Source organism: Cynocephalus volans, chromosome 7, assembly GCF_027409185.1.
Source record: "Cynocephalus volans isolate mCynVol1 chromosome 7, mCynVol1.pri, whole genome shotgun sequence".
Taxonomy (NCBI): Eukaryota; Metazoa; Chordata; class Mammalia; order Dermoptera; family Cynocephalidae; genus Cynocephalus; species Cynocephalus volans.
Window position 1 is genome coordinate 122,775,103 of NC_084466.1, and position 23,520 is coordinate 122,798,622.

A 23,520-nucleotide genomic window follows, 5' to 3' on the forward strand; every position below is an offset into this window, starting at 1 on the left:
AAAGTGCCTCAGTATACTACCAAGTACTAATTGCTGAGATAGCTGTGGCCTAGAGGGTCCTTGAGAGTGATGCCAATCATCATCAAAAAGCATTTTTTAAGCACCTATTTGTACATGGTTCTATCCTAGGCACTGTACAAAACAAGTTAAACAGACATGGCCCCTGCCCCCTGGGAGTTTTCAGTCTCAGATGATGCTGACATGGACAGACATAAAGGATATTGAGACAACTGAACAAACATTGAACAAGAACATAAAGTACTAACATTATGCACAAGCAAAGGGGTAAGTGCATTTTATGGAGTAGTATGTAAAGGAAGCCTCATGGGACATGGACAGGGTGGGGTAGAGAAATTACTCAACGTCTGTCAAGTTAGGTTAGTTTTCACTGGGAAGTTAGGTTTTCATACAGACTTGATCAAAATAAGGACAGATCATTCCATACATAGAGTGCAACAAAAAGATTCGCAGCAGGGAGAGAAGTTTAGAACAATATAGTTGGATTCTTGATAGCCTCAAGAATCTACAATTCTGGATGGCTCTGAAAGTGAGGGGATGGTGTTTTAACATAGCAAGTTGGCATTTGAGTTGGGTCTAGGTCAAAACCAGTTCAATGCAAAGCAAAAAGCAAACAAAGAAAACCTGGGAACTAGAGTGGCTCTACAAGCAGTTTATTTTGCTTGTTAAATTTCTTTTATAAACCATTGGCCACTTAAAAACTTTGGAGTACATGGGAGCTTTTATCTTCTCAGGAACTTATACAAGGTTGTCTTGTGTAGCATCTATATATGCTCATTGAATCAGTTCTTTGTTAGAAACTTTAGCACTCTGACAAAGTGTAGAAATTATGTTTCTTAAGAATTAGTCTTAGGTGTTTTTAAGGATACCTTTTATCCCACAGAAAGGTGCTGGGAGATCTGGATTTTATTGTAAGCATTGCCAGCAGATGTTGAACACTAAGTATTACCTACCTGCCCTTCAATCATTGACTTCTTAGCTTCCAACGGTACCTTTAACAACCATGCATACATAGACTTGAATTTGTTTTTTTTGTTTTGTTTTGTTTTTTTAAAGATGACCGGTAAGGGGATCTCAACCCTTGGCTTGGTGTTGTCAGCACCACGCTCAGCCAGTGAGCTAACCGGCCATCCCTATATAGGATCCAAACCCGTGGCCTTGGTGTTATCAGCACCACACTCTCCCGAGTGAACCACGGGCCGGCCCTAAGACTTGAATTTGAATCACAGCAGCAGCAAGTCTACTTCTGCAGTGTCTGCCAGATAAAACCAATTACTTCTTTTTCAATAGAATGAACTTATGAGTTTCCCCAATAGTTCTCAGCTCACATTTTGATGTCACTCAAATTTGAAATGTGAAAACTTGAATCTACCCAAAATATTATTGTATAGTTGTTCTCTTTACAAAAGCCTTCTTTATTGTACAAAAGAATTCACAATAGACTTCCTTTTAATTGCAAGCTTTCCTAGTGCCCTTTAAATTACTAGATTTTCAAAACTTACGTTTATACAAAACTTCTTCAATTCATTGTAAATACAGTACTATTGAAAATGTAAGTGGTGTGGCCACTTAGCCATTAAAAAGTCAATAATGCCTTTTTAAAATATTGAGATTTTTATGCCCTTATATAATATATTTAACTTGTGAAGTACATTTATTCTTGCTAGTATTTCTCCATTAGAATTGAGGTTTTCGGGCCGGGCCATGGCTCACTTGGGAGAGTGCGGTGCTGATAACACCAAGGCCACAGGTTTGGATCCTATATAGGGATGGCTGGTTGGCTCACTGGCTGAGTGTAGTGCTGACAACACCAAGCCAAGGATTGAGATCCCCTTACCGGTCATCTTTAAAAAAAAAAAAAAAAAAAAAAGAATTGAGGTTTTCAAGGAGTAGGATCTTGCCTTTCCCCAATTCCCATAACTTTTTGTACTGTAATTTGACAATAAGAAGAATCTAGAGACTGTTGTATTTTCCTAAGATTATGACCTAAGTCATGGGATAGTAGCACATAAGCTTCCTAATAGGAAGAGTATGATTTAGGTACTGTCATTCAGAAAATTTCAGTGATTGTTCTTACTCACCAAAATGCTTGCCTAGATAACCTTTAGTTCTCAGAAATACCTCCCCTTGGTGATAGTTTATTATTTTAATAGTATGTTTAACACGAGGCCTTTATCCTTCCTTTTAAATATTAACCTAATCTTAGACTAGTCTATCTGAAAGAGACTTGTGAGATTTAGGCAATGTAAACTTAAGACAAAAGTCAGGACAGAATTTTGCCAGAATAACTAGAATTAGGTGTTATAAAATGCAAACCTGTATCTTTATTTTATCTGGCACATCTTTTGCATATCACCAAGGGATGAGTAGAAAATTGCCAAAAGGAAGCATAAAGATTTATTTTTTCTTATACAGAAGAAGTCACACCCAGTGATTGAGGACAAAAATTGAATTCGTTATGTTAGAAATTTCTGAGATCTTCTGAGGAAGAATAATTCAGATACCTCTAGTTTGTCAGTGTCCATGATAGATAAAAGTTGAAGTGATGTGTTACTTCTTAGGAATTATGTTTTCATCCAAATATTTGATTTTTTTAAAGGAATTATATAGCTTTACTCCATCAGTAGATAGTTCCAAGTACTGTAACAGAGAATACTATAAAGTACTATATAGAGTACTTAAATAAAGAATTTAACTCAACGAATACTTGAGTGTCACAGGAACTTGATACATCGGTGAACAAAACAAAAAGATAATTTTCCCTTTGGAGCTTATGTAATAATGTAGGAGTCAGCAAACCTTTCTATGAAGAACCAGATAGTAAATATTTTAGACTTTGCATATGGCCATGTTTCAATAAAACTTTTTTTACAAAAACAGGCAGCTGGCTGAATTTGGCCCATGGGCCATAGTTTCCCAGCCCCTGTTCTAGTTAAGTGGAAACAGAATTAAGTAAATTAGAGAATGTTAGGGGATAAATGTTTTAGATAAAGAGAAAAATAGAGCAAAGTAACCAAATAGGCAGCATGATGAGATGAGATGCCTCAGTGAGCCTCACTGGGATCAAGAAGAGGAGCAACTAGCAAAGCATACTGAAAAATGAGTGGTGAGATAGAAAGGAAACCAAGACATACATGGTGATATCCTAGAAATGCAATGAAGAACTATATAATGGGAAGAAAGAGGGATCATTTGTGTCAGAAGCTGATAGGCCAAATAACAGTGAGATTAGACTGTTTGAATTAGCTATGTGGAAGTTGTTAGTGATCTTGTTGAGTAGTCTTGGTGGAGTGGGTTCAAGAGAATTAAAGGACAGAGATAGAGACAATTCCTGGGGAATTTTATTGCAGAGGGAGTAGAGAAATGGAGTGGTGGGGCAAGAAGAATCAAGAGAAGAGTTTGTTTTTTTTAAGGTGGAAGAAATAATAGTTTGTCTGTTTGGAAATAATCCAGTAGAGAGTAGGAAAAAATGATGTAGGAGAGAATTGCTAGAGCTGGGGCCTTAAGTTGATGAGGAGATGGGATTTGTGTACATGTGAAGGGATTGACTTCAGATGGGTGAAATACTGGTAGAAGGGTACATGTGCTGGAGAGTTTGTAAATGTTATCCTGTAGCTTCAATTTTCTGATTAAAGAATTATCGATAGAAAATATGAAAGTTGAAGTGCTGAGGTTTTATATATACCTATGGTCTTTAACTTCTAGCATCAGCATTTTAGGGACCTTTGTTGACTCACTAAGGTGATTATTGTGCATTCTAAGGGAGTTATAAACTTAACCTAGCACATTTGTGTATTTTGAGAATTAAACCCTGTATTATGAGATTAAATAATGATATATGTGATGCCTGTGGCATAGTGCCTGATATCATGTAGACACTCAAGAAATACTGTTATTAGAGGATGTAGAGTCAGTGTGCACTAAATCAGGCTTTATCTCTTTGGTCCCAAAAGATACCTTATAGTTTTAAATGTATGTAAGTTGGAGCTTGACAATCATAAGTAAATATGCTGCATTAAATCACAGATCCTTCGACATCTCTGCTAATGTTCTCTCTACTTCACAGTGTAGTCTTTCTTTATATAGTGACTAGTGATGTTACTGGCTCAAGTGATCCGTGGGGAGTCTTGACCAAGAGCTGCATAGATGGATGCTTTTGTTCTTATATGTTTAATTATTTTATTATAAAGTTGCTGTGTTAATTTCTTTGTACAATGAAAATAAACAGTTTTTGTGTATAGCATGCTCCTATAGATTATAAGCCCCCAGGAGGTAGGTAATAGCTTTTATGCATTTCTAAGAAAATGTTTCAAGTGATTGTTTGTTTGTAGATGGTATTGAACAAATATGATAATTATATATCAAGAGGTTTCATATTCCTTTGGTTAAACTTTAGTTCTTTGACCTTGCTTTAATCAGGCCTGAGACACTTCCACTCTTCTGGAAAATTCTGGAGTTAAATTATATTGGGCTTAATGGTGGTTAGTAGAATGTCTCCCAATGTAGCTATTCCAAATAACTTCCAGAAGGAAGTAGTAGCCAAATTTCACAATAAGCACATATTAATAGAAGCATAATTGGCACATATAGCTGTTGGAATGCCATAAAAACTGGCATCGTAATCATAAAAAGTTTGTTAGAGAATACTATTCAACTAAATACAGCATTTTGAAAATCAAAATAAGATATATTGACTTTGTGTAACTACAGGTAAATAGCCTTGGTAATTTTGTAAATAGCCTTTGCACACTATACCAAGGTACTTATGAATGAAGTTAGAGAAATGATATTCTTACCAAGTACTAAAGAATGTCATTGTTGCCAGGAACTGTTTGGGAAGAGCAAGCTGAGATGACCATTTCACTCTGCAGTAGCCAGTTTGATTAAGAGATGGAAGTAAGAGGACTATTTCCCTTATAAGAAGCAATTGTATTTGAGGCTCTAATTTTAGTTTCAATAATAAAGATAAAAATTTGTAGAGACTATTTCCTAGAATTTAGGAAGTAATATTTCATTATTCATGCAAATGACTGAGAAATTCTAAACTATTCAAAACTGGGTTCCTGTCAAATTTATAACAGTTATTTCTGAAGTATCAGAAAATCCAACATGATGAAAATATTTTAGGTCTATAGGAATATTGAACAAGACATTTTAAAAATCCACTTTGCATTGAATCTTTACTTGTTTTCTTTGTATTATAGGTCCGGTTGTTTACGTCTTGGATCTTGCAGATAGACTGATCTCAAAAGCCTGTCCATTTGCTGCAGCAGGAATAATGGTGGGCTCTATCTATTGGACAGCTGTGACTTATGGAGCAGTAACAGTGATGCAGGTTCACTATTTTATCCTGTTCAATGATACTACTTTTAATGTGAAGATCTGTTAAATAAATTTTGTTAGAACTTTTAAAATTTATTATTTGAATAAGAACATTCTCATGGCCGAAAAATAAGAAAATATATAAAAAGCTATCTAGTGAAAAGTCTTTCTGTCCTTCGCTTGCCCACATTCTCCTTCACCTTTCCAAGTAGCCACTATTGTTAGTTTCATACATTTTCTTCCAAACTTACTTTATGGATATGCAAGAAAAAAGCACTTAAAACCCCAAGGTCATGGGTTCAAATCCCCATAGCAGCCAGCCACCAAAAAATTTTTCTTAATTTTAAATTAAAGATTAAAAAAAGAAAAGAAAAAAATAATTGTTTTTCCCCCACTCTTTTTTTCCCCCAAAAGGAAGCATATTACAGCTGCATCTTCATTTTTCGTAGTGAATCTTGGAGATCTTTTCATATAAGAATGCAGAAATATGCATAATATTCTGTGTATAGAATGTACAACAATTTACTACATTATTGAAATCAAACTTGTCTTTTCTTCAGTTTGAAACCTAAATTTATTCCTCATAATTTCTCTGTATCTTTGATTCCTATTATCCCGTCTACTCATTTATATCCTACGTTCTTGCAATTACCTTTTACTCTTTCTATTTCGTAGTCCTATGTCTGGTACACTGACCAAATCCAAGCAATTTTTCCATTTTGCTATGTCTTCCATCTGTGGCTTCCTTTCCATAATCTTTCCCACCTGACTTCTTATCATACCTGGTTGGCTAAAGGAGCCCATTGATTGGCTTCTCTGACTTCATTCCCTTCTATCAATCTGTCTTTCCAAATGACTCTCCTAAAACAATACCTTCAGCTTCTACTCCCCAGTTTAATGTCTCCACTACCTTAAGTAATGGTTTAAAAGAGCAGCATCTAGACTGGCTGTTTCCTAAGTAACTCAGTTGTCATTAATACACTTAGGTTTGTAGATGATATAATTTGCTCTTCCTTAATATAAATTATAGAGTGTGCATGGAAGGAAAAGGGATGGGGAAGTTATAGCTAATGTATAGAAATTGCACATTATCTATTGCCAGGTTTCATGGTTAGCAATCTTTATGGTTGCTTTAATAATAATCATGGAGAGACAAAGTACAAGCGTACTTCAAAGTTTTTGGAAGGCTTTATATTATCTTTTAATTCTTTTTTTCCACACACTTTCTGAAGCACCCTCGTATTGTGAGGCTTCTTCATAAAATATTGATGACACCCCAAAAGTCTAGATATAATCCCTGGAATAAATCACAAATAGTAAAACATCATTTGTCATGAGTGTAGTGGACAAAGGTTGAGAACCACTGACTTGAAAAAGATTTCATTTCCTTAGCCAGATTTGATATGCAGGGTCTTACACAATCATTTTTCATTCTTTTTATTCAAGTGGCAGATAATCTTGTGCTAATCAAGTGATATTTCTTATATAGATTACCTTTTTGACTTTTCCTGTATTCAGGCCTTACTTTTCTTATTAGAAGGTAATTTCCTTGAAAGTAGAACTTGTTTTATACTTCTGTATTCCCTATTATGACATCTATACAGAAATTAACACATAAAAGTCTTTCATAAATATTAATTTTTATATGTGACCAGTTCTAATAACAAATAGTATATCATTAGATCAGGGATGTTCAGGATGATTTAGTAGGACTGACAAAGACATAGAAACTTAGAGCAGAGTATATTATTTAACGTGCAAACACAATATATAACATATGTAAAATTTTTGCAAATGAGGAAACAAAGGCCATCTGAGGTTGAGTGATTTCTCGTAACCTTACTGACCATAAGAAATGGGATGAGTCTTTTTGAGGAAAAGTTTTTGGGCTGGTACAATCGTTAAAAAAACAAAAGTTGATAAGTAATGGGGCACTTTAACAACAGGAGCCAATTAAGGAATGTAGGCTGTATTCTTTAAAAAGAGCTACAGCTGTATTTTTGCATTTTGAACCATATTGGTATCATTTGTTCAAAAATTAAACACTGAGCTGGGGTCTTGTAAAACACAGATTGAAAACCCTGATTCCCAGCCTCAAAGAATATAGTCTAAGACAAGGTGTACATAATGAAACAACTGGAGAACAGTTATAAGGTTTATATAAATATTTGTGAAGAAAGTGCAGAAGACTACATAACAATATTTTAATTCAGTAAATGTGAAAGATCATTTGAGTTTATGAGAAAATTGTCTTGAGCTAATCCTTGAAAGAAATAATTTGGATTGGTGGAATGGAGGAAATGGTAAAGGCAAGGAAGCAAAAATTATAATACCTATATATTATGTGTCATGATTTAGAAATCACCTTCACATGTGCTGTCTCACTTGAAAAGATGTTTGGAGGTTTTTTTGTTTTTTTGTTTTTAATCCCAGAAATGAGAATGATTAGCTGTGACGGTAGTTAGGTACTATAGTGTGATTCAAGAGTATTGGGAAAATAACTTTTACTTACCTGAGTGTATTTGGTAAGGAATGTACCCCACTACACCATTAGCTGTATTTAGGGTTTACTTTTTAGCACTTGACTGTTTCTTTTCCTTTTGTTTTGTTATGTGACAACTCTGGAGTTCAGGTAATCAGATTAAGGAATCATCACTATTCTTTTCCCATTTATTGCTCTTCCTTCTCCATGGACCAATCTTAGGTTCAATACTTAAATTGTTAGTTGTGAGGCACTTTAATGGGACCCTCCACTTGCATTTTTATTGAAAAGACAACATGATAGATAACTATTTCCCCCCACCCCCACCCCACATTAGACTGGACATTTTTTAAGCGCTGATACATTTAATCCTTGCAACAGTTTTGTGACATAGATACTGTTAATTATTCCTAGTTTACTGGTCTAGAGAGTTTACTTGTTCGGTGCCACACAGCAAGGAAGATGCATTAGGATCCCTGACTCTAATTTAGGGCTCCTTAAGTGAAGCCCGGTCCCACAGGGAACTGGAACATTTTATCCTGGAATGGTGGAACTTTAATATCTAGCCTGGTTCCCACTTTTGCCTCTAGTGTGAAGACAACTCCCATAAGCATTACCCATTTTTAAATACAGTACTTAATTAGTCTTAATTCTAACCAAGAAAACCTGTCAGTTCATCACTGTTCTATCCTCCTCTTTTTAAAAGTAGAGTTTTAAAGTGCTTTGAAAGCTCAGACTTGGATTAAAACTCTTTGACTTTCAATAGCGGTGATATGCAGTCCTACCTGGACATGAAGATCTAGCTTTCAGCTCTTCAGCAGGAAAGAAACAATTCTTTCTCTAAACCTACAATTCTACAGGCCTTTGTTTTATTTATTTTATTTTTGATGGGGCGGTTGGCAGGGCAGCTGGCCAGTACTGGGATCCAAACCCAGGCCTTTATTTTACATGTGGATTTTATAGTTCCTAGATCTCACCCCAAAATTACGGTCTTAAAAATAATCTGTTTTTAAATCTTGGGGCATGAAACTAGAATGTATATGATTACAATACGATACAATTCACTCACTTTCTATTGGCCAGAATTAAATCAAGCCTATTGCTTATTCAGCTTTCATTTATTGCCCCTGAGTATGATTGTGGTAGCACATGGTGTACTACATGTGTTATACTACCTTATTTCTTCACAGTATCATATTTTCACATTTGGTTTAATTTTCTCTAACCTCCAAAAGATACCTGTTTAGCTCACCCTTTTTTTTTTTTTAAACAGTACAGTAGTCTTGGTCTTTTATTTTTTTACACCCATTATGCTACAGATTCATAGGGAACAGGTTCTGGCCACTCAGGTTTCTTGCCATTGGTTCTCACAAAGTGTGCTTCTCTGGGTAAAGCAGGCTAGCGCTTCAGTTGAACCCAGCTTTCATTCTCTTTGGCTTTCTTCTTTTTCTGATTTCTTCATGCTTTTCAGGAAGCTGTCTTTTAGAGTGCTTAATATGCTCACTACACACATTAATTCTCTTGGTAAGAATCTTGCCCTTAACTTGTTCATTTACAACAATGCCAGCAGCATGCTGGGTAACATTGTAGACTCCTCCGATTTTACCATGGTAACATTTGTAGGGCATTCCTTTTTTTGGGGGGGGGGCATTCCTTTTTGAACAGTATTCATTCCCTTGATGTCTACAACATCACCTTTCTTGTAGATTCACATGTATGTGACCAAAAGAACAACTCCATGTGTTCTAAAAGACCTAGAGAACATATATCTTTCCCTTTGTGTTATTGTGACAAGTTACTGGAAGATGTTGGTTCTGGCCAAAACGAACTAGATCAAGATTTTTTTTTTTTAAATATGACCAGTAAGGGGATCTTAACCTTTGACTTGGTGTTGTCAGCACCATGCTCTCCCAAGTGAGCTAACCAGCCATCCTTATATATGGGTCTGAACCCATGGCCTTGGTGTTATCGGCGCCACACTCTCCCAAGGGAGCCAGGCCTGCCCTTAGATCAACATTTTATCTCCAGAACCTAAGCCTGTGTCTGGCACATAATAAATATTAAGTTGAATGAATGAATGCAGGTGTGAATGTTGAGCCTCAGACCATTTCTGACTTGCTTAAGCATAGGGCATCTCTCTCCACTTTATTCATTTATATATTTATTACTGTATTTATCATTACACAGTATAAACATTCTTTGTGGCCTTTTATCAATTTGTCAGTACCTCCCTCCCCCTCCCCTTTCCTACTTCTGTAGCCTCCGTTCCGTTCTCTCCTTTTGAAAGTTCAATGAATTACTGTGGTTATTGTATCTTTTTTTTCCTTTTTTTTTTTTCTTTTTCTTTTTTTAGCTCCCACTTAAAAGTGAGGAGGGCGTGCAGTATTTCTCTTTCTGTGCCTGGCTTATTCCACATAACATAATTTTCTCTAAGTTCATCCACGTTGCTGCAATTGGCAAAATTTCATTTCCTTTTTATGGCGGAGTAGTATTCCATTGTATATACATAACACATTTTCCTTATCCAGTCATCTATGGACATTAAGGTTGGTTTCAACTCTTAGCAGTTGTAAATAGAGCTGTGATAAACATGGAAGTGCAGGAATCCCGTCAACATGATGATTTCCATTCCTTTGGGTATGTACCCAGCAGCGGGATTGCTGGAGCGTATGGCCATTCTATCTGTAGTTATTTGAGGAAACTACATACTGTTTTCCATAATGGCTGCACTAATTTATAGTCCCACAAACAGTATAGGAAGGTCCCCCTTTCTCTACATCCTTGCCAACATTTGTTATTCTCTGTCGTTTTGATACTGGCCAGTCTAACTGGCATGAGATGATATCTCAGTGTGGTTTTGATTTGTATTTCCCTGATGCTTAGTGATGTCAAGCATTTTTTCATGTGTCTGTTGGCCATTTGTATATCTTCCTTTAAGAAATGATTCAGGGCCGACCCCGTGGCGCACTCGGGAGAGTGCGGCGCTAGGAGCGCAGTAGCACTCCCGCCGCGGGTTTGGATCCTATATAGGGATGGTCGGTGTGCTCACTGGCTGAACGCGGTGCGGCAGTCACAAAAAAAAAAAAGAAAAGAAAAGAAATGATTCAGCTCCGTTGCCCATTTTTTTGTCAGGTTACTTGTTTTTTTTACTGTTAAGTTGTTTGAGTTCTTTGTATATTCTGGATATCAATCCCTTTTCAAATGCATAGTTTACGAATATTTTCTCCCATTCTGCAGGTTGTCTTTTCACTCTGTTAACCATTTCTTTTGCTGTGCAAAAGCTTTTTAGTTTGATATAATCCCATTTGTTTATTTTTGTTGTTGCCTGTGAGTTGGGGGTCTTATTCATAAAGTCTTTGCCCATTCCTACTTCCCAAAATGTTTCCCCTATGTTTTCTTTTGGTGTTTTATAGTTTTGATTCTTATGTATGTCTTTAATCCATTTTGAGTTGATTTTGAAGTCAAGTAGTGTAATGCCTCTGGCTTTATTTTTTTTTTGCACAAGATTACTTTGGCTATTCCAGGTCTTTTGTTGTTCCATATGAATGTTAGGATTACTTTTTCTATTACTGTGAAGAATGTCATTGGTATTTTGGTGGGGATTGCTATGAATCTGTAGATCGCTTTGGGTAATATGGACATTTTCACAATGTTAATTCTTCCAGCCCGTGAACATGGAACATTTTTTCATCTTTTTATGTGCTCTTTAATATCTTTCGGCAGTGATTTGTAGTTCTCATTGTAGAGATGTTTCACCTCCTTGGTTAAATTGATTCCTAGGTATTTTAATTTGGGGATGACTATTGTAAATGGGCTTGCTTTCTTCTTTTTCTGTTAGTTTGTTGCTGGAGTATAAAAACACTTCTGATTTTTGCATGTTGATTTTGTATCCTGTAACTTTACTGTATTCCTTTATCAGCTCTAAGAGTTTTTTGGTGGAGTCTTTAGATTTTTCTGTATATAGGATCATGTCATCTGCAGACAGGGACAGTTTGGCTTTGTCATCTTTTCCAATCTGGATGCTCTTTATTTTTTTTCTCTTGCCTGATTGCTCTGGCTAGTACTTCTAATATTCCGTTTAAAAGAAGTGGTGAGAGTGGGCATCCTTGTCTTGTTCCTGTTCTTGAGGGATAAGCTTTCAGCATTTCCCCATTTGGAATGATATTGGCAGTGGATTGTTGTGTATGGTTTTTATTGTATTGAGATACTTTCTTTCTATGCCTAATTTGCTAAGAGTCATTGTAAATGGGTGTTGAATTTTGTCAAATGCTTTCTGCGTCTATTGAGATAATCATATGGTTTTTGTCCTTGATTTCATCCATGTGGTGTATCACATTTATTGACTTGCATACATTGGGTCATCCTTGCATCCCTGTGACAAATCCCACTTGATCACAGTGTATAATTTGTTTTGATGTGTTGCTGTATTCTGATTCCCAATATTTTGTTGAGGATTTTTGTGTCTGTGTTCATCAGAGATACTAGCCTGTAGTTTTCCTTATTTGTTTTATCTTTGTCTGATTTTGGTGTCAAGGTGATGCTGGCCTCATAGAATGAGTTTGGGATAATGGCTTTGTTTCAGCTTTTTGGAATAGTTTGAAGAGAATGGGTATTAATTCCTCTTTAAAGGTTTGGTAGAATTCAGCAGTAAAGCTATCTGGTACTTGGTTTTCCTTTGTTGGGAGACTGCTGATTACTGCTTCAATCTCATTGCTTGTTATTGTTCTGTTCAAGTTTTCTGTTTCTTCTTGGTTCAGTCTTGGTAATTTGCATGTGTCCAAAAATTTATCCATTTCCTCCAGGTTTTCAAATTTATTGGTATATAATTGTTTGTAATAGTCTCTAATGACTTTTTGTATTTCTGTGGTATTGATTGTAATGTCTCCTTTTACATTTCTGATTTATTTGTTTGTTTCTTATTTGGGTCTTTCTCTCTCTCTCTCTCTCTCTCTCTCTCTCTCTCTTTCTCTCTCTCTCTCTCTCTCTGCTAACCTAGCTGATGATTCGTCTACTTTGTTTATCTTCTCAAAAAATCAACTTTTGTTTCATTGATCTTTTGTGTCTTTTTTTAATCTCTATTTCTTTTATTTCTGCTCTGATCTTAATTATTTCCTTCTCTTGTCTAATTTTGGGATTGGATTGTTTTTGTTTTTCTAGTTATTTGAGGTGTAGCGTTAGGTTTTTTATTTGAAATCTTTCTATTCTTTTGATGTCACATTTATTGCAGTAAACTTCCCTCTTAGTACTGCTTTTGCAGTTTTGGTGTGATGTGTTTTTATTTTCATTAGTTTCAAGAAATTTTTTGATATTCTCTTTAATTTCTTCTTGGACCCATAGGTCATTTAGGAGCATGTTGTGTAATTTCCATGTATTTGTATAGTGTCCTGAGTTTCACTTGTTTTCATTTCTAGTTTTAATTCATTATGGTCTGAAAAGGTACTTGAAATGATTTCAGTTTTTTAAAAATTGTTGAGACTTGATTTGTGACCTAATATGTGGTCTAACCTGGAGAATGTTCCATGTGCTGATGAGAAGAATGTATAATCTGTAGTTATTGGATGAAATGTTCTGTATATATGTGCCAGGTCCAAGTGGTCTAAAGTGTAGTTTAAATCCTGATTTTCTCTGTTGATTTGTTGCCTAGATGATCTGTCCAGTGCTGAGAGAGGGGTGGTTCAGGTCCCCTAGTATTATTGTAATGTGGTCTGTCTCTTTCTTTAGGCTTCATACTGTTTGCTTTATATATTTGTTGGGTGCATATATATTCATGATTGTTAGGTCTTCTTGCTGAATAGATCCCTTTATCATTATATAGTGGCCTTCTTTGTCCCTTTTTATGGGTTTTGGTTTGAAGTCTGTTTTATCCAATATAAGAATAGCTACTCCTGCACATTTTTTATTTCCATTTGCATGGTATATCTTTTTCCATCTCTTAACTGTTAGTCTGTGTGTCTTTACAGGTGAGGTGCATCTCTTGAAGACAGCATATATTTGGGTCTAGCTTTTTAATATAGTCAATCAGTCTGCATCTTTTGAGTGGGGAGTTTAATCTCTTTATATTTAGGGTTATTGAAAGGTATTGTCTTACTCCTGGCATTTTATTGATTCTCATTTGAATGTTTTAAATATCTTTTGTTCCTTTCTTCCCCTTTTATTGTTTGTCTTTGATTTTTATTGGGTTTTTTAGATAAGTTGATAAGATTCAGTTTCTCTTTCTTATTTCCATTTTTGTTCTAGCAGCGGGTTTTATTCTTTCTTAAGTATTTGTGGTAGTGATTATTATTTTTCAGATTCCAGATGCAGGACTTCTTTGAGGGTTTCTTATAGGGCTGGTCATGTAGTGCTGACCTCCCGCAATTTTTATGTCTGGAAATACACTATTTCTCACTCATTTCTGGAGGATAGCCTTGCTAGGTATAGTGTTCTTGGCTGGCAATTTATTTTGGATATATCATCCCTCTTTCTTCTGGCCTTAGAGTTTGTGCTGAGAAATTTGAGAAGTCTGCTGTTAGAGTTATGGAGGTCTCCCTTATATGTGAGCTGATGCTTTTCTCTTGCTGCTTTTAGGATTCTCTCTTTGTCTTTGAGCTTTGCCATTTTGGGTATAATGTGTCTTGGATATTTTTGTATTGAATCTGTTTGGGGATCTTTGAGCCTCCTTGATCTGAAGATCTGTGTCTCTCCCTATACCTGATTAGTTTTCCAATATTATTTCATTGAATAAGTTTTCAATGCTTTTTCCTTTCTCCTCCCTTCCTTCTCCTCTCATTCCCATGATTTGGATGTTTTTGTGCTTAAGGTTGTCTGCTAGTTCTCTTAGATTTTCTTCATTTTTAAAAAATCTTTTCTCCTTTTTCTGTCTGCCTGTGTTATTTCATAGACTATCTTCAAGATCAGAAATTCGTTTCTGCTTGCTCTTACCTGCTGCTTAAGATCTCAGTTGTGTTTTTTATTTCATAGAACAAATCCTTCACTTCCAGGAGTTCTGTTACATTCTTATTTAAGGTATTGACCTCTTTGTAAATTTCCTCCTTCATATCCTGGGTATTTTTTCTCATTTCATTATGTTGTCTAACTGAATCTTCTTGTATCTCAGTGAGTTTCCTTAAGATTGTTGCTTGGAATTCCTTTTTCAGTCATTTCAAGGGTTTCCTGCTCAATGGGGTCTGGTACTTGAGAATTACTGTATTCCTTTGGTGGTGTCCTATTTTCTTGATTTTTCATATTTTTAGTATCTCTACATTGATGCCTGGTCATCTGGTAGAGCAGTGGCTTCTTCTGTTACTGTCATGTGGGCTTTTAGGAGAGAAACTTCTTCTTTTTCTGGTCTCTTCTGGTGACTCTCCTTGTATCAGTGCTGTCAAGTAGGTGGTGGACCACCTGCACAGTGGTTGTGGCTGTTATTGTAGTAACTAACCACCTTTGCAGTGGCACTGGCTGTGGCAGTGGCTGTGATGTGCCACCTGCATTGAAGTGGTGTTTTTGGCATGTTCCTGCCTTCTGCTGGGCAGTGGGGGCTGCCCATGGCTCCTGCCTTTCTCCACTTTAGCTGTAACAAGTGGGACAGTGGGCCTTTGCTCACTCTTCACCCTATTTCCTTTTTGTTTCCTCATTCTTAGACACCTGGTTGTAAGGTTTTTACTGCTACCCATGAGGAGCAAATTTCCCCTTGCTATATTCTATACCTAAAAATTCACTCTGCCTTATATTTCTAAAACCAAAAAAAGACACATAATCCAACAAAGGATTTTTTTCAAATATCCAAATTTATTTGCTAACACTTTGAAAATATTTAAATCACATTTACTTATAATTTTATTTTATTTTATTTTATTTATTTATTTATTTATTTTTTAAATTTTATTTTGTCGATATACATTGTAGCTGATTATTGCTCCCCATCACCAAAACCTCCCTCCCTTCTCCCTCCCCCCTCCCCCCCAACAATGTCCTTTCTGTTTGCTTGTTTTATCAACTTCAAATAGTTGTGGTTGTTATATCTTCTTCCCCCCCCCCCGGTTTGTGTGTGTGTGTGTGTGTGTGTGTGTGTGTGAATTTATATATTAATTTTTAGCTCCCTCCAATAAGTGAGAACATGTGGTATTTCTCTTTCTGTGCCTGACTTGTTTCACTTAATATAATTCTCTCAAGGTCCATCCATGTTGTTGCAAATGGCAGTATTTCATTCGTTTTTATAGCTGAGTAGTATTCCATTGTGTAGATGTACCACATTTTCCGTATCCACTCATCTGATGATGGGCATTTGGGCTGGTTCCAACTCTTGGCTATTGTAAAGAGTGCTGCGATGAACATTGGGGAACAGGTATACCTTCGACTTGATGATTTCCATTCCTCTGGGTATATTCCCAACAGTGGGATGGCTGGGTCGTATGGTAGATCTATTTGCAATTGTTTAAGGAACCTCCATACCATTTTCCATAGAGGCTGCACCATTTTGCAGTCCCACCAACAATGTATGAGAGTTCCTTTTTCTCTGCAGCCTCGCCAGCATTTATCGTTCATAGTCTTTTGGATTTTAGCCATCCTAACTGGGGTTAGATGGTATCTCAATGTGGTTTTGATTTGCATTTCCCGGATGCTGAGTGATGTTGAGCATTTTTTCATATGTCTGTTGGCCATTTGTATATCTTCCTTAGAGAAATGCCTACTTAGCTCTTTTGCCCATTTTTTAATTGGGTTGCTTGTTTTCTTCTTGTAAAGTTGTTTGAGTTCCTTATATATTCTGGATATTAATCCTTTGTCAGATGTATATTTTGCAAATATTTTCTCCCACTCTGTTGGTTGTCTTTTAACTCTTTTAATTGTTTCTTTTGCTGTGCAGAAGCTTTTTAGTTTGATATAATCCCATTTGTTTATTTTTCCTTTGGTTGCCCGTGCTTTTGGGGTCGTATTCATGAAGTCTGTGCCCAGTCCTATTTCCTGAAGTGTTTCTCCTATGTTTTCTTTAAGAAGTTTTATTGTCTCAGGGTGTATATTTAAATCCTTAATCCATTTTGTTTACTTATAATTTTAAAGTGGTTATTATATTGAAAATAAAAATGATATAGAAATGGAATGTCCTAGGAAAGCATTATAAGTCAAACACAGTCTCTGGACTAATACACTTCTGCCACCATTGTGGAATTGGGGTTTATGAAATATTGTGAACCAGACTATTTCACTTTAGGACAACTCAAAATGATCACCCTCCACATGCAAGATGTGAAATTTTTAAGTTCTGCCTGGAGACCCAGAAGAATATCAGATCCAATACCATCATTTTTGAACATTAGGAAGAGGCTAGCCTCCTGCCTTTTAAAGTTATGTCTTGGGTAAGATAAATTAACCAAGTACAAATTTGGGCTATGTGCCTAGCTGAAATTTTTTTGTTTATGGCAACTGGCTGGTATGGGGATCAGAACTCTTGACCTTGGTGTTATCAGCACCATGCTCTAACCAAGTGAGCTAACCTGCCAGCCCATGAAATTTTAAAAGCACCTATTTCGTCCTCGCCACACACTTTTATAAAACATTTTTACCTGGATTCAGTCTGTTGCCTTGAATTTCAGTTTTCCCTGACCATTCTCATCTTGACTTTATTTCACATCTCCTTGTAGTCCACCTAAAAATTTATCTACCATAATAGCTGACACAGAGCGCATCTTATTTTTGGAAAAATCCCATTTACTTTTTCATGAGCTTGCTCTCCTGAGTATATAGCATCCCTGGAAGCTTTTCATCTTCCCTCTCTTTTTTCCTCCCTTCGTTTCCATCTCCTTTCTTTTGTCTCCTCCATATCAAGTTTATAGGCAAGTTCCTTTCCAATCCTTTATTCCAGGTTTATTTCTCAAGTGTGATCAGAAAAACTATAGATTCCTGTATAGTAGATGTCCTCCTAACAAGCTGTCACCTCACTATATGATACTTGAGTGGGCTAGAAGCCCAAGACTGAAATAATCTTTTTCTCCTGTCAAAACTGCCAAGAATAATCCCTCAGAAATACTTGTTTAATTTGTGAGCAATTGAGACTTTTGGCTGAAGGGAGGTCATTTGAGACCTTTGAAAGAATTTTCAGGGAAATTCCTAGACAGAAGAAAGCGTCTCATCAAAACAATGAAGATATTGAGAGAAATATAAGGCCAAGATTGATCAAGAAAAAAGAATTTTGGAGGGAGGGGAACTGTGGAGACTCACAAATGCCAATTTTGTCCTTCTTGACTTCTGGAATCAAAGTCAATTGAGAAATAGCCCCAAGACCCAGAAGGGAGTGGGAAAGATTTGTATTAGCTTCATTACCACCATAGATAGGGGGGTGCCCTGGAGTGAAGAAAAAGCCTGGGTCTCTAGCCAAAACTGAACTTCCTACTACAGTCTACCAAATGGAAGTGCACTTTAGGAGAGCTTGGTTTATAGAGTAAACACTTAGCCAGTAGGAGACATCATACCCTATCCCACACACTACTGAGTGAGGAGAAAGAGCCAAAGAGAAGTGAACTTTCAGGCCATCTCTTGAAGGCCAGTCCTGCCCCTCAGTTTGCTCTACTTACCTTCTCTAAGGAAGAGCAGGAATTATATCCCATTCCCACAGTCTAGTCTAACCAAATCAAGTAAGAATTGCCCCATACTGGCCAACCACCCCCCCCAAAAAAAAGGAAGCAAAAACCAGAGGTCCCTCCCCTCCATTGAAATGTAATCAATGTGGGTCAGCCTTTTTTAAAACTTTCATTCCAGTGTGATATCAAATAGCTTGAGAACTTTGGGTTTTTTCCTTGAATGACAATTTTTATAAATAAATTAGGACTGATAGCCTTTCAGCTTATTTTTAAAACTTAATTTCTGTATTCTTTTAAAATTAAATACTTCCTTTAAAATGAATTGAGCTCAAACATGCAACACTTCTTTAGAAAAGGAAGTGATTCTAACAAATGCCATCTGTTTCACAGGTTGTAGGCCATAAAGAAGGTCTGGATGTTATGGAGAGAGCTGATCCTTTATTCCTTTTAATTGGACTTCCTACTATTCCTGTCATGCTAATATTAGGCAAGATGATTCGCTGGGAGGACTACGTGCTCAGACTATGGCGCAAATACTCAAATAAGCTACAAATTTTGAACAGTATATTTCCAGGTAAGGCCCTGAATTGTGTAAAGTGCATGTCAAATTCATCTTTTAGACGAATAATAACATACTTTTTAAGAAATGTTTGAAGATATTTTAGCTATTCTGATTTATTAGCACTAAGTCACTGCATTTTTTCTCTAGGAATTGGTTGTCCTGTTCCTCGAATTCCAGCTGAGGCTAATCCTTTAGCAGATCATGTCTCCGCTACCCGAATTTTGTGTGGAGCCCTTGTCTTTCCTACTATTGCAACAATAGTTGGTAAACTGATGTTCAGTAGTGTTAACTCTAATTTACAAAGGACAATCTTGGTAAGATGGCTTTAATGTTACTCTTTTCAAGTGACATTCAAAAAACGAATTATGTTTGCTTAAAAGGGGTTGTGGGGACACATAATATTCCATCTGTGGCACCTATGCCTTAAGCCTGTATTTGATCCCCATTGTTATCCAATAGCTTGAGTGGAAATAGAAAGGGGAGGAGCCATTGTAGTGGCTCTGGTCTTCTGGAACTATGCTGTGGGTGATTTCTCTCCTGGAATGTGCACGAATCATCACACTCATCCCTCTTGCCAACAGGATTATAGTGACGAGCTTCTGCTCTAGGGTCATACTGCCTGGTTCAAATTCAATCACAAATTCAATCACAGAAATTGCCTTGCTGTGAAATCTAATCAAATTTCTTGACTTCTCTGTGCCTATAGAATGGGGATGGTAATGGTAGCTACCTCAGGATTATTGTGAGGATTAAATGGGATAAGTATTAGCATATAGAGCACTTGTGTTGTTTGCTGCAATTATTATTATTATTATTCCCACTTCTCCCCTCTGATGGCAATCTGCACATAGTGCCTTGGCATTCTCCCTTCTATATCAGGAACGATATAGAGCTGAGTGGAAGTAACTCACATAGGATAACAGGGAAGGCATCTCTGGCCTTTTTTACTTGTAGTGTCTCTCTCTCCCCCTATCTCACTCCCTAGAAAAGAGAACTAGACTGGCCAGTTAGCTCAGTTGGTTAGAGCGCAGTGTTATAACACCAGGGTCGAGGGTTCAGATCCCCATACCGCCAGACACCAAAAAAAATCAAGAAAAGAGAACTGTTTCATTTGCAGTCATCTGAATTACTTTAGTATCAAAGCCAATGTCTTGTCATCTAAGTAAAATCCTTTTTATTATGTTTCTCTAAACCTCCATTATAAAAAGCTAATTTTCCTTTTTATTTTAGGGTGGAATTGCTTTTGTTGCCATAAAAGGAGCATTTAAGGTTTACTTCAAACAGCAGCAATATTTACGTCAGGCACACCGCAAAATTCTAAATTATCCAGAGCAAGAAGAAGCATAAAACTGTGACTTCCAGTTTTCTGCAGTCCTCTCATCCTTATGAGTTTGTTTTGTTGTTTTAATTCCATCATTAATGTGCTTGTGGAGATTTGTGATAAGCTGCTGCTCCTATATTTTTTAAGAAATACAATAAAGCACTTAGGGCAGGGGAAATCTCAGTAATCACGGAACCTAAGGATATGATTTGTTTTCATTGTGTTGTATGTACTTCTTTTATGGTAGTCATCTGAACCATTATCTTAGCATGGTAAACCTGCTTATATTTTCTCCAGACAGAAATGTAAAGATCAAACTGCGCAAATATTAAAAAATGCACTGCTGTTTTATTCAAATGCCTCTTTTGTACATGTTCATGTTCAGTGTTTTCTTATAATCAGCAACTCAATGAAGGTATTGTGAGGATTTTTCTCACTGGCATAATTTGATTACATGCTAAACAGGAACATATGTTAATATGCGGAAATGTAAATTAAATTAGTTATAAATAACAAACCAAAAATGTATGTAAACATTCAGATGATTATCTGAACAAATGAGATTTTGTTGTGTTTTCTTTAATCTATATGTTCTCCAAAAGGTATAGAGTAAAAATTCACAGGGCTTCCAGATCACTTTTTCACTATTAAATTTTATTTATATAATGTTGACATCTCATAGTTCATAATGTAATTTTGACTCATGCAGTCTTGATTACAGTGTGTGTGTGTCTGTGTAATCAGGTCCTTCCATCTCTGGAGTAAGTTTTTAAATCCATATTTCTATAAATTAGAGCTGCCAGTTTATAGTAGTTTGAGCAGAGAACAATTTGCAAAAAAATAATAATAATAAAGTTATTTTGCTCTCTCACTGATTCAGTTATTCAGATATTTGTCGATCACCAACTTTTTGCCCAAGCACTGTGCAAAGTGCTATGCAAAACTGGTGAACAAGATAGAGTTGGTCCCAGCTCTTACAGAGTTTACAGTCTAGTTTCAGCAGATAGAAAACCAGCAGTGAGTAAACCAAGGTGAGGCCTTGAGCTCTTTTCTTTTATATCAGTCAGAGGAGATAATTATGAAGACAAGAAGTCTTGAGTAAATATTGATGTCATTGTTTTTGGCTTAAGTTTATTATAGAAAATCAATATTAATGTTTTTAAATTTTAATTGCTTGTCATATTGATGAGGCTAGCACCTTATTAATCACTTTTCAACTAGTTTTATATTCATTTTTCAAAAAAGCAATTATTTATTTTAAGCAATTTTCAATAGAGTAGACATTTTAATGTTGTTCAGCAATCTGAGTGGTCTTGCAGTTACTTTCATTAATTAAAATTAAATTTCTTAAAGTTCCAAAAACCTTATTTATTTTCTTGTTCAAAGTTATCTAATGCATGACAATAGTAAATGTTTCCCCTTACTGATAAGCGGCCACTTCTCTTTAGGAGTGTAGCAAATGTAGATTAAGTTTTGCTAGATTGCAATAACGTATGTTAACTTTAGTAATTAAAGACTGGTACCTTTCTATAGAATGAATGTCTTAATTTTGAATTATAACATGTGATGTTTATGTGAATGGCTGTTGAACATTCAAAAGTTGTAATTTGGGGAGGAAGAGAAGATTTGATTGACAATGAGCCTATTAAGAACACTGCTACAGTTCTGAAGGGGAAATATAAAATCTATGATTATGTATAAAAATAACAGATTATATAGCTGCAATTATAAAAAAAAATTGGCTTTTCTTTCATTTCCAATGTGAAAAGATATATTAAATGGATATTTCCTGCATAATTTTGTTATATAGAATAGCTTTTAGGCAGCATTTACTAAAGTTATGCAAGCACACTTTAATGCCCAAGATGGAGAGTAGCTGCTTGGGTTTATTGGCATCAGGGCTTGTAATAGCCAGGAAACAACTTGAGTCCTTTTGGGGCAGGAGGGAGGGATTTCTAGGGCTGTGGGGAGGGAACTGCAAGTGCCTGGGGACCAGAGTGGCCTCTAGTCCTGGAATTGAACACTTTTAAATCTAAAGAGCCTTCGCTCGAGAAATACCATGTGCCAGCCTTTCTAGGAAGGTGGCCTGCCCCACCGTGAAGCAAAGGAGGAGCATGGGCAGACTTACAGTTGGATGGACCTGCGTTCGAATCCTAATTCAGCTTTTAATATCTGTATGTATGACCTTGACCAAGTGACTTAACTTTCTCTCAGCTACAGTTTTCTTCATCTCTGAAATGCAAGTAATACTTATCTCAGAAGACTGTTTCTAGGATTAACTGAGAAATTAAAGGAACAGAGTAACTTTAGGCTCAGAATAGCCCCTATAGAGCAGTAGTTGTTTCTTAATCGCTAAATAGTCTGTTTGCACTATAGGAAAAGGGAATGAAGAGGTAAAAGAAAGACATTAGGGGCAAATTAAGGAGATGATGTACACTTTTGGGGTGGGTGGGTATATTTTATGTTTTCCAGTTTATTTTCATATTGCTTTATTGTGTTATTTCTAGAAACTTTAATGTTTTAAACCTTTTATAAAAACCAATTATGACTTGTAGAATTTTGTTCTTTGCAGAAGTTAACTTATCTCCATTCAAAGTCGCTGGAAATATTGTTCATCATTACATGATTATCAAATGACTGTGAAGAATATATAATTAAACTTAGTGACTTAATTGTCACTGCCTTGCTAACTCTGCTGTAATTTTTTTAAACGTCTTGTTTTTAATATAGCAGACTATCTCAGTACTGGCTGGATTAGGTTGAATAAAGAATTTTTATGTTCTCTAGGTGTATTTTGTCTGTTGAACAAATCCCAAAACATAATAGATTAATTTTGTACCTACATAATTCTTTTTAAATCACATTTATCGAGATACTAGGGTGATTCTCCTTTAAGTAAAAATAGTCTGAATTTTTAAGAAATTATATATAAGAATCTGTCTTCATTTTTTAAGCTGGCTAGTCTAAATTCCAAGTATGTTCTAGTGATTGCAATGTATCCCCCCCTCATTCACCCTCAGAGCCTCTTGGACTGAATATGATTAGACAAGCAACTGAACAAGATCTGTGGGTGGCCTCGTACCATGGTATTCAAGTGAGTGGGGAACACCAACAGATTGCTTCCTCCGAGATTCTAAAAACTTAAGTTTCTGAAGTAGAAGATTAAAATCTTCTAGAAAGAGTAAATCAAAGGCCCTTCTATTCAAGAGGATTGTATTGGTTCTAGGTCATTTCATTACCAACATCTGAGACAAATTAGCAG

The 23,520-nt window shown here is 36.1% G+C and overlaps 1 protein-coding gene across 1 annotated transcript in view; it reads left to right on the forward strand.

The window, feature by feature from the left end:
* Positions 1–23,044, forward strand: part of MARCHF5 (membrane associated ring-CH-type finger 5) — a 63,218-nt gene extending 40,174 nt beyond the window's left edge. Inside the window, exons 3-6 of the mRNA XM_063102321.1 lie at positions 5,223–5,353; positions 18,766–18,949; positions 19,085–19,251; positions 20,168–23,044. Coding sequence (XP_062958391.1) covers positions 5,223–5,353; positions 18,766–18,949; positions 19,085–19,251; positions 20,168–20,284 — 599 coding nt within the window. The 3' untranslated portion in view covers positions 20,285–23,044. The remainder of the gene's footprint in view (positions 1–5,222; positions 5,354–18,765; positions 18,950–19,084; positions 19,252–20,167) is intronic.
* Positions 23,045–23,520: the final 476 nt, after the last annotated feature.